At 47.7% G+C, this 12,194-nt stretch overlaps 1 protein-coding gene across 1 annotated transcript; it reads left to right on the forward strand.

Annotated features, from left to right (window-relative positions):
- Positions 1-647: 647 nt before the first annotated feature.
- On the forward strand, positions 648-10,382 carry LOC311114347 (uncharacterized protein; the record flags this gene model as incomplete). The annotated part of the gene is made up of 7 exons (XM_084189610.1): positions 648-984; positions 1,632-1,705; positions 3,117-3,351; positions 3,818-5,928; positions 6,658-6,873; positions 7,788-7,908; positions 8,248-10,382. 6 exons carry the CDS (start codon positions 648-650, stop codon positions 7,887-7,889), a joined length of 3,075 nt encoding a protein of 1,024 aa, XP_084045736.1. The 3' UTR covers positions 7,890-7,908; positions 8,248-10,382.
- Positions 10,383-12,194: the final 1,812 nt, after the last annotated feature.

The following is a 12,194-nucleotide window of genomic DNA, read 5'->3' on the forward strand; positions in this document are numbered from 1 at the left end:
CAAATAACCTATTGGATTTGTCAAGGGGGTGTACGTTTAGTCTCTGTTGAATTACCCCTGTTTGTGTAGGATATCCACTCTGACTCTTGATGAGACTGCTCTATTCGGATTATGATCATGACCCTGGAATGTATGGATGATCGCCAAAGATATGCTGACTTCATGGAAATATGCTGGTGACAATTCTCCTATTCTAACAAATCGGTTACATAGTTATTGAGCTGCAGACTGTTATTGGATACGTTTTGATTTTAGTGGCTAAACGTGCCACATTGTCTCAGTGAATGGTTTTAACCACACACTGGAATGCAACATAAATAGCCTATCCAAATAGGTTGCCAATAGGTTAATTTGAAAGTTTCATAGGTCTATTTCATCCTATGTTTTCCTGACCCGTCTTTAATCATTTGTAACAGTCCACTGCTGTCACCGCATCCACGTGGAGTTGACAACACCAGACACTGACAACTTTTAGGTGGAGGAAACTTGCAACCGTGACGCACAGACGGCTCCCTCTGCTGTAATCCCCAGACCAGTGCAAGGGGACATAGCTTTTGTTTTTGCTTTCGGACGGCGGAGAGGAAGAGGGATATACTCAATAAGGAAAAGTAGTTTACAGCAGATAAAAAATAAAAGGTCCGGCTAAAATGGCCGGCGACTGCAACTATAAGACACAATACGCGAATGATGACACATTTTCTCCATCCAAATTACCGGACCGAGTGCGGGTGCTCGCGGGGGAGCCCGACGCCTCCCGTGCTGTGACGGGGCGTAAATCCTTGGGTTGCTCGCCAAACTTCGAGATGATTGACGGACTGCTGTACCGTAAGAAGTTGGAGAGAGGCTTTATCCACTACCGGGAGGTGCTGGACGAGGACCGACGGTTCGGGGCTATCTCTACTTTCCACCGGCGGCGGCCAGGCACGCGCCACCACTCCCTGGAAGACACGTACAGATCAGTGGCAGAGAACTACTGGTGGGAGGGTGAGTCTGGACGGGTGGGATGGTTTATTATCGATGGCATTGTTGCACAGGACAATGATTAAAACCGCTTGGGATGTTCCCCAAAGTGGCCTATAGACCGAAAGATGTCCGTCTAATGTTCTTGTGAGGCTTGGTATAGGTATACAAGAATGGTATAGGCTGTAATTTAAGCACATTGTGACTGACTTCCCCTATGTTGCTTCTCTATAATCTATCATCTAGTGTAAACAATGTATTCCTCTTCTCATCACAAGTGCAGGCGTTAGACAGAGGTGTTATTATAATGCGCCATTAGGCATTTACATTTTAGTAGATGCTCTTATTCAGGGCGAGTTACAAGAGCAATTAGGGTTAAGTGCCTTGCTCAAGGGCACATCAACAGATTTCCCCCCAACTATTCTGCTTGGGGTTTCGAACCAGCGACCTTTTGGTTACTGGCCCAACACTCTTAACCGCAAGGCTACCTTTAGTCAGAAAGATAATGTTGAACTACATTTTGAAGAATGGCTGGTCTTGTTTTGCTGTTCAGAAACATTAGGACCCTTTTGGTTGTCAAAAGCACTGCTTGTGTAATACGGATTGTTTTGTGAATAAAATGTTGGATATGATGATCATTGAAATAACATACATTATTGATTCATCCTCAGGGATGTACTTTCAGATCCGAGACTTTGTCCTGGGATGTCCAGAGTGCCTGGAGCAGAGGAACAAGAGACCCGAGGTAAGAGATGGAACCCTAGAACATCAGCTGATCATCATGCTGATGTGACGGCACCAGAGTATGTGAGCGGAGCTGGCGCGGAGTGTGCCCAATTTGACTGGAGCACGGAGCGAGATTCCCAAAGGCTGGAGCGTCGGCCTTTGCTCCAGTTGCGCTCACTTCATGAGCTCCTGGTATGCCTGGCCCAACATGCATTTGTAGTCTACTTGTGTGCTGCTATAGCCCCTTGCTTTAGCTACTGTCATGGAGTTAGCTAAATATTTTCATAAAGAAACTGATAAAACACACAGGTGCAACATCAAGGTAACTTACAAAGATGGGAACCAAGATCCATTTTTCATTTAATTTGTATTTAATTCTAAGTAAGTCACAGCCTATATGCCCAATTTACAGACTATAATGATTTAATACAACGGAATGTTGTTTAAATGATGAGCGCTTTATGTACCTACCAGCCTAGTGTCGCACTTGCAAATGCTTCACAATGTATTTCTTTGTAGGCTATAGCCTTGTAATAATAGAAATAATATAGCCTAAATAATTCATTTAGAGTGTTTCTATGCTCTTTAATACGACATGTAGCCTATTTGAAATGATGAGCACTTCTTACATTCATGTTTATTCAAATAATTTTCATTTAAATCATATGGTTTGGTTTCAATACTTCAAAACCAAATGGTAGGTCTAGGTCGTCACAAAAATAGATGGGTGTTGGTTAAATTGTGATTTTAATGAATAGAGCGGCAGTTCTTTTTCCTGTTCTCTCTCTCTCTCTCTCTCTCTCTCTCTCTCTCTCTCTCTCTCTCTCTCTCTCTCTCTCTCCTCTCACCTTTCCCCTCTCTCATCTCTCTTTCTATAATATGCCATTTAGCAGACGCTTTTATCCAAAGCGACTTACAGTCATGTGTGCATAAATTTTTATGTATGGGTGGTCCCGGGGATCGAACCCACTACCCTGGCGTTACAAGCGCCATGCTCTACCAATTGAGCTACAGAGGATCTCTCTCTCCTCTCTCTCTCTCATCTCACTCTTTGTCTCTCATCTCTCTCCCTCTCTATCCTCTCTCTCTCCTCTCTCTCTCCTCTCTCTGTCTCTCATCTCTCTCTCTCATCTCTCATCTCTCTCACTCTCCTCTCTCTCACCTCTCTCTCTCCTCTCTCTCTCCTCTCTCTCCTCTCTCTCTATCCTCTCTCTCCTCTCTCTCCTCTCTCCCCTCTCTCTCTCTCTCCGTCTCTCTCTCTCCCCTCTCTCTGATCTCTCATCTCTCTCTCCCACCTCTCTCACCTCTCTCTCATCTCTCATATCTCTCTCTCTCTCTCTCTCTCTCTATGACATGTTCAATCTTTTCATACTTCCGTCTCTCACGTTCTCTTTTCCTCCTCTCGCTCATGCTAACTTTCCCTCCAACAGAAGCGTGTGGGCGAGAGCCGTCTCTCTCAGACGATGATGTCACACAGCCGTGACGTGCTGAATAAGCTGAGGAGCCAGCGGGAGGCTGGGCTCTTCTGTGACATCACTCTGAGGACAGACGGACGCTCTTACTCCGCCCACAAGGCAGTGCTGGTGGCAGTGAGCGAGTACTTCCAGGAAGTATTCACTGAGATGGACTCCGCCCCTAGTGCCATGTCTGACATCGACCTCACAGGTATGAGACGGTCACACACACGCCTCTCTGAATGGGGTTTCTTTATCCATTTGTTTCTTTTTTCTTCCATCTGCTCTCATTTTGAGGATGCCCATGTTGTTTTGGCATGGACATGTCGGCTACTGCTCTGAAATGAACTCAACACCACTTTCTACCTCACACTTTCTTTTCCACTTTTCCACTCCGTCATATTTGGTCTCTCCTTCCACTGTTTCCCTTTGATCTTCTCAACATCTGTTTTTGGGGCTAGGGCTGATGTTTGTGCCTATATTGAGCCTCTCTTTCTTTAATCTCTCTTTCTCTCTCTTTCGTTCTTTCCTTTCTGCTCTCTCTTTCTCTCACTCTTTCTTTATTTTTCTCTCTCTCTTTCTGTCTCTCTCATTCAGATAAAAATTATATCTCACTAACTCAACAACTTTTTAACTTTCCCTGCCTGTCTAATCACCTCCCTCTCCCTGCCCTGTAGGTTTCAGTGAGTCTAGCCTGGTGTCTCTGTTGGACTTCTCCTACTCCTCTACTCTGTGTGTGTCTGAGGAGGACCTGTCAGAGGTCAGCACTATGGCCCGTCATCTGGGCATGTGGCCTGCCGTGGAGGCCTGCACGGCCCTCCAGAGGGAGCACGGGGACCACACCGCCCGCTACCCCAATACGGAGCACCCTGCCCTGGGCTTCCCATCGCAGAGCCCTGGGTCTCCCCTGGAGCTCCGCCACCACCAGAAGGACAGGAAGAAGGGGTTGGCTAGAGAAGGCAGGGAGAGGGTGGCTGGTGGGAGAATGGTGAGGGGTTTGGATGATGGCTTCAGGCTAATTCTGGATCAGTTCGATGAGTCGGGTGAGGAGAGCCCCACCAGACGGTCGCCCCGTCGCCCCCTCAGACCCAGCCCCCACCCCCCAGGGCAGAACGGCCTCCCCCTCAGCCCCACGCACAGGATGAAGCTCATGGACTTCAAATCCCCCTCCTGTAAAATAACCTCTTACCCCCCAAAAAATGTTCCCTCCACCCCCCGCTCCCGAAACGCCCCCTCCTCCTCCTCGCCCCACACACACACCCGTCTCCTCCGCTCCACTCCTGGGGCCGCCCAGGAGGTCCAGAGACTGCTGCCCAGGACAGAGAGCCCTCCTCTGGGCCGAAAGCCACACCCTGTCCCCCGTCCTGCCTCCACCTCCTCCAGACAGAGGGCTGGCTCTGAGGCCCCCATAGTGAGGGTGGAGGAGGAGGAGGAGGTGGAGGAGGATGAGAAAGATCATTTCCGAGTGCTGGAGAAGTACCGGCTGATGAGCGTGCTCGGGTTACAGAGGACGTCCCTCCTCCCCAGACCAGAGGATCTGATTGGCTGGAGGCAGAAGAAACGCCTCCGGAAGCTGAAAGCCAATAACTATTCGCTGACTAAGCGGCGGAAACCTCACCCCCAGGGGTTGGGGGGGCTTGTGTTCGGGGGGCTGCCCCTGTCCCTCCCACTCTGCACTACCGCCAACACCCACTTCTTGAACAGGATCATAAAGAAGGAGCCTGAGTATCCAATCAGCATGGAGGACATGAGACTGAAGAGATCCAGGCAGCCCCGGCGGTTTCCGCCCAGCGACAGGAGCATGCGCAGTAAAGTGGCGTTACCGGACCTGCTGCAGCCCGTGTCCAGGCCGGCCTACGGAGGCAGGGATCTCAGACGTTCTATCAGGGGTGAAGAGGTCAGCCACCCCCATCCGCACCTCCCGCCCCGCTCTGGGAACGCCAGAGTTCCAGATCCCAAGAGGAACATCTCTACTATCCGGATCAAACCGGAACCTGCCGACTACGCCATCTCAGCCCCGCCCTTCCCCTCACATGGCCGACGCCCTAACACACACATCCCCCCTCCCAGGGCCCACCCCAGGAACAAGGTTACCATGGAGACTGTCAGGGTGCTCCGCTACAACAGCGGGCGTCTGGTGGCCAAAACCAAGCCGGAGTGGAGTGGCATGAAAGAGGCTGGGAGAGCCCAGCGTAAGCCCAAAGAGAAGAGCAGGAGGACAGGGTGCAACCAGGGAGCAAGGGGGGTCACGGAGAGAGGGCCTGGAGCTCTGAGCAGCAGGAAAAACAGCATCCTCAGCCCTGACCCTGTCCCTCCTCCCCTCCATAGCCATCCTCTGTACAGGGTCATCAAGGAGGAACCAGCAGACCCTCTACCTGTGGCTGGGCCTTTCCCCGAGCCGCCGTCCCCAGAGCTGGGCAAGAGGCAGATCAAGCCCCCTGTCAAGCTTCTAGATCCAGGCTTCCTCTTCAGCTTCTGCCGGCCGGCCGGAGGGCCCATGGTGGGGGTGAAGAGGGAGGAGGAGAGCGTGGATATCTGCCTAACACGGTCTGTCTCGAGGGGGGAGAGGTTTGGTCCAGGGGGGGCCCCGGACAGGGTCCTGAGGGCCAGAGGAGGCCCCCCCACTCTGCTCATGGTGAAGAAGGAGCGGGAGGAGAGCAGTGTGAGCCAAAGTCGAACCAAGAGGCAGAGGACACCAAGGGCTGTCAACTCTCACCAACACAAAGACCCCCACCTGGTTAGAGCCACAGGGTCAAAGGGTGCATGCACGGCACGGGACATACCAAAGGTACACACCAGGGGTGCATAGTATAGCTGTTCTTGCACGTTCTCTCCTATTATTTGGGACGAGTTTCAATAGTTTCAAGTGGGCTGCTGCTCTTCTCAGTCCTCACCTTATTTCTGTCAACTGCACTGACAAGAAAACACAAGGTACAGTAAATGAAAGAAATAGCATAGGTCTACTGAAGGACTTACTTTCACCTGGCCAATTCTCTGAAATCAGTACAGATCAAGGGAAGGAGGCAGTTTGAAACTATTGATATGCAGCCATGCTTTCCTCCACAGTTCTCCAGGGGAGGTCAGGGGTGGGTGGAAATAACCGTTATCTTTCCATAACACCATTTATTAGACTGAGGATTCAGTCAGGGGTTAAATGGCTGAACCAATCCTGTCTGAGGGGAAGGTGTCTAATCATCAGCCTCACTAACTGAAGCATTGCTTTCACACTGTTAAAAATGTTGACACTTAACTTTAATGCTCTCTTAGATTACGTTGGGAAATGTCAGATCTGGGCAAAGAATACATACTTCTTACTTTTGGAGACTAAATTGAGTTTGATAGCATTCCATATTGATTGCTCAGCCGACACATACATATATCATCAAGCTACAATATGTAATGACCACGTAACTGGGTGCTTGTCCAGCAAAAAAGAGCATAACGTCATCTAAAGAAATCCATGTGTGTTCCTGACTGTTATCTAACAGAATGGACTCTTCTCCCTTTCTCTCTGCAGAAACAAGCTAAGCCCCTCCACCTGCCTAGCCGAGGCCCCGCCCTGTTGGACTCAATCCGCCGGGCGCGGCTCAAGCAACTGCGGAGTCCTCGCAGTCAGGCCCCCAAGGCCAAGTCATCCCACGTCTGCTTGCAGTGCCGGGCCTCCTACAAGGACTGTAACGGCCTCATCATGCACCGCATCAGGCACATCGAGGGCAAGCACTGGCCCTGTCCTGTACGTACTGCAACTGGAAACCAAACTACTACTGTCTTTCTCCTACCCTTACCCTACCCCCTTCACCCCTTCCTACCCTACCTCCTCACCCCTTTCCTACCCTACTCCCCTCACCCCTTTCCTACCCTACCCCCTTCACCCCTTCCTACCCTACCTCCTCACCCCTTTCCTACCCTACCTCCTCACCCCTTTCCTACCCTACTCCCCTCACCCCTTTCCTACCCTACCCCCCCCTCACCCCTTTCCTACCCTACCCCCCTACCCATGCTTCTACCCCCTCGCCCCTACCCCCTCACCCCTGCCCCCTCACCCCAACCCTACCCCTGCCCCCTCACCCCTTCCCTAAACTCCTGCCCCTACCCCCCCTCACCCCTCACCTCTTCCCTACCCGCTGGTATTGAACATCCCTCCCTCTCTGCCTGGCCTGTAACTATGAACTGATATGGTATTGAACATACCCCCCCCCCTCTCTGCCTGGCCTGTAAATATGAACTGAGATGGTATTGAACATACCCCCTCCCTCTCTGCCTGGGCTGTAAATATGAACTGAGATGGTATTGAACATACCCCCCTCCCTCTCTGCCTGGCCTGTAAATATGAACTGAGATGGTATTGAACATACCCCCTCCCTCTCTGCCTGGGCTGTAAATATGAACTGAGATGGTATTGAACATACCCCCCTCCCTCTCTGCCTGGGCTGTAAATATGAACTGAGATGGTATTGAACATACCCCCCTCCCTCTCTGCCTGGGCTGTAAATATGAACTGATTTGGTATTGAACATACCCCCCTCCCTCTCTGCCTGGCCTGTAAATATGAACTGAGATGGTATTGAACATACCCCCTCCCTCTCTGCCTGGGCTGTAAATATGAACTGAGATGGTATTGAACATCCACCTCTCTGTGTGTTGTAGCTGTGCAGTAAGACGTTCTTCAGGATGAGGAATGTGAAGAACCATATCCGGACCCACGACCAGAGGCTGTATAAGTGTCGCAGCTGTATGGCTGCATCCTGAGACCTGACTGGGGAGGGAGGTGAGTGTCCCCTGTCCCTCTTAAGGGCAAGATAAACCATAACCGACGTCGGCCATGTGCAGTAGATCACCTGCTGATGTCGACGAGCAGTGGCGATTCAACATGTAGAATAGGCGGGAAATGAACACAAAATGGCAGCTGATGTTCTGAAGTCAGAGGCGACATGACGGCCACTCGCTGCTTTTAACCGTTCGATGGTGTGGTCTGTTTTGTCCTTTAAGCAAGTGTACAGTATATGTCAGCACTGCTCCTATCAATGAAGTTTGCCTTTTATGATTGAATTCCTATCCGTTGTCAGACTAACTCTCCAGTTCCCTAACTGTCCTGTTTGGGTTTTAGGGTTGAAGCTCTCTACATTGACTGAGGTGCTGAAGAGAGGAGAGCACATTGTTGAACTGCAATCTTGTACATGCAATGCATCCCAGGAAGGATGTAATTACTATGACGTTGATGATGATTATTGTTATTTAAATAACCAAACTTAAATTCTTGTTTGCATTTTCAGTAGCTACAGGGGTTTAAACTTGAACGTTACACTCAGGGGGTGGGGCAACTGTGACGTCACTGTATTTAAATGGTCGATGACGTCACAGTTTATGTAAATGAGAAATGTGTAGAATGGAAATGACGGAAATGTATTATGATGATGATCATTATTTTTCTATGTATAGACTGAATCTTTGAGTGCACTTATACACGACATCACCAAAAGTATGTGGACACCCCTTCAAATTAGTGGATTTGGCTATTTCAGCCTCACTCGTTGCTGACAGGTGTATAAAACCGAGCACACAGCCATGCAATCTCCAAAGACAAACATTGGCAGTCTAATGGCCTTACTGAAGAGCTCCGTGACTTTCAACCTGCCACCTGAAGCACGTTGTGCGTAAAAATCGTCTGTCCTCAGTTGCAACACTCACTACCGAGTTCCAAACTGCCTCTGGAAGCAATGTCAGCACAATAACTGTTTGTCGGGAGCTTCATGAAATGGGTTTCCATGGCCGAGTAGATGCACACAAGCCTAAGATCACCATGGGCAATGCCAAGTGTCGACTGGAGCTAGCCACCATTGGACTCTGGAGCAGTGGAAATGCGTTCTCTGGAGTGATGCGTCACACTTCACAATCTGGCAGTCAGACGGACGAATCTGGGTTTGGCAAATGCCAGGAGAACGCAACCTGCTCGAATGCACAGTGCCAACTGTAAAGTTTGGTGGAGGAGGAATAATGGTCTGGTGCTGTTTTTCATGGTTCGGGCTAGGCCCCTTAGTTCCATTGAAGGGAAATGTTAACGCTACAGCATACAATGACATTCTAGACGATTCTGTGCTTCCAAATTTGTGGCAACATTTTGGGGAAGGCCCTTTCCTGTTTTAGCATACCAATGCCCCCATGCACAAAGCAAGGTCCATACAGAAATGGTTTGTCGAGATCAGTGTGGAAGAACTTGACTGGCCTGCACAGAGCCCTGACCTCAACCCCATCGTACACCTTTTGGATGAATTGGAACACCGACTGCGAGCCAGGCCTAATCGCCCAACATCTGTGCCCGATCTCACTAATGCTCTTGTGGCTGAATAGAAGCAAGTCCCTGCAGCAATGTTCCAACATCTAGTGGAGAGCCTTCCCAGAAGAGAGAAGGCTGTTCTAGCAGCAAAGGGGGGACCAACTCCATATTAATGCCCATGATTGTGGAATGAGATGTTCGACCAGCAGGTGTCCACATACTTCTGGTCATGTAGTGTACCAAAGCTTTGTTGTAAACCTAAGATACAGTATGTTGATGTGATGGAGGGGAGAGTAGACAAGGCCCAGGATAGAATACTTGAAATTTCACAGGGGTGGAGATGGAGTTGGAGTGTCTTTTTAAAGTCAAGACGAGGAGGGATGTTGGGTTTCCTTCTGCTGTCTTCTTTGCTGTTCAGAGATGATATGAGTTGACTAGGGTTTCTCTATGTATCGGTTCTCTAGTCTCACCTTCGGTCAGGGTTTGGGAAAGGGGGTTGGGAGGGGGGAATAGGCCCAATCACTAAAGGACCCCTAAACCCTACGCCCTATGCACTTGTTGCAGATAAAAGGGCAAAGTAGATGTGTTACCATATTGCTTACACCTGTCAAATCCTCTCAGATCTCCACAAGTGCATAGGGTGTAGGGGTCCATTTGGGACTGGGCCCATGAGTTGGCTAGTTGGGGGTAAGGGTCTGCTTCCTCCCTTTGTCTTTTCGAATGCTGCCTATCTATCTATGAAAGGGAAAACTGTCAGGTCTAAATGTGAATCTCTAAAATGTGTAATCAACATGACTGTCTCAATACTGATAAAAAACAAACTAGGCTGTTTGGCCTTTTTTATATATAAGAACCTCCTTCATACTCAATGCAACGCGTGCACATACTATGGAGACATTGAATATGTTCTGACGCTCTCCCTTTGGTTATCTGTAAAAATGGTGATATGGAATAAATTTATGCTTTTGAAATTTTTGCCTTTATTTCTTTAAAATGTATAATAGTTTTTCACATATTTGATTCTCTCTTGTTTGTATTATCTTGTAACTGTACAGTAGACAGAGTAGCTATTTCTAACACTTTTCTCATTCTTGAGTTTGATAAATGGATCAGCTTAGACAAATATATTCAAAACCTTAGGTATTCACTCAGTTATGCATAGTATTATGAGTATTCTACAGATTTCAGGCACATCATCATGGTTTTACTAACCATACAGTATTTCCTCTCTGCTAATCCAAAGAGTTAGGAGGAACGAAGAAAAGCTGGAATCTACCAGTGATGGTCGCTAATCCATTTACTGTGTCCATACAGCATATAGACAGCATCCGCTTCTCATTGAAACATAATGATGTGATGTCACAGGCATATTCAGATCGATACTGAATGTAACCATGACTCATGTAACACCATGACATTAGCAAGCAGTAGCTGATACTACCACAAGATGGCAGCCAATACTAGATAGTGAGAATTGGCCAGTGGTGATGTTGGTACCTCTGCAAAATGACTAAGGGCTCTATTCAATCTGTTTTGCTGAAGCGTTACAGATTGCTCAATATAAATGTAAAGGTAATTTCCAATTGAACCGACATATGCAGCATTTACGGTAAACGCAGTCTTCGCTAACCAGCGTTAGCAGACACTGCATTCATGGTAAACGCTGCATATGTTGGCCTAATCGGAAATTATCTGAACATTGTCTTTAAACTTCAATCACGCTGTAATGCTGAACTTCCGCAATACAGATTGCATTGAGTGCATTGAGTCACCATCATCATCATGTTGCAACCACACCAGGGAAGGGACAGCATAGCATGCAAAACAAGTGTTCATTAATTTCCTCTTGATAACAGCCCCATTACACCATATCACACTTTACTATTGTCTGTTTAATATTGTCTATGGCCCTATGGCCCCTTCTCAAAAGTACTGCACTATACACAGACTATACAAAACCTGCTCTTTCCATGACACAGACTGACCAGGTGAATCCAGGTGAAAGCTATGATCCCTTATTGATGTCACCTGTTAAATCTACTTAAATCAGTGTAGATGAAGGGGAGAAGACAGGTTAAATAATATTTTTTAAGCCTTCATACAGTTGAGACATGGATTGTGTATGTCTGCCATTCAGAGGGTGAATGGGCAAGACAAAATATTTAAGTGCTTTTGAACGGGGTATGGTAGTAGGTGCCAGGCACACCGGTTTGTGTCATGAACTGCAACACTGCTGGGTTTTTCACGCTCAACAGTTTTCCGTGTGTATCAAGAATTGTCCACCACCAAAGGACATCCAGCCAACTTGACACAACTGTGGAAAGCATTTGTATTTATTATGGATCCCCATTAGCTCTTCCTGGGGTCCAGCAAAAATTAAGGCAGTAACATACATTATAATACAATTTTTAAACATTAAAATACATTTTACTACAGATTTCACAATACATTAAGTGTGTGTCCTCTGTACACTACTCTACTAAAACACGCAATCCAGGTTTACGTGTGTGTTTAGTGTGTATGTTATATGTTTGTACAGTGGGGAAAAAAAGTATTTAGTCAGCCACCAATTGTGCAAGTTCTCCCACTTAAAAAGATGAGAGAGGCCTGTAATTTTCATCATAGGTACACGTCAACTATGACAGACAAAATGAGGAAAAAAAATCCAGAAAATCACATTGTAGGATTTTTTATGAATTTATTTGCAAATTATGGTGGAAAATAAGTATTTGGTCAATAACAAAAGTTTCTCAATACTTTGTTATATACTCTTTCTTGGC

Source organism: Coregonus lavaretus (genome assembly GCF_964263955.1).
Source record: "Coregonus lavaretus genome assembly, contig: HAP1_SCAFFOLD_1467, whole genome shotgun sequence".
Classification (NCBI taxonomy): domain Eukaryota; kingdom Metazoa; phylum Chordata; class Actinopteri; order Salmoniformes; family Salmonidae; genus Coregonus; species Coregonus lavaretus.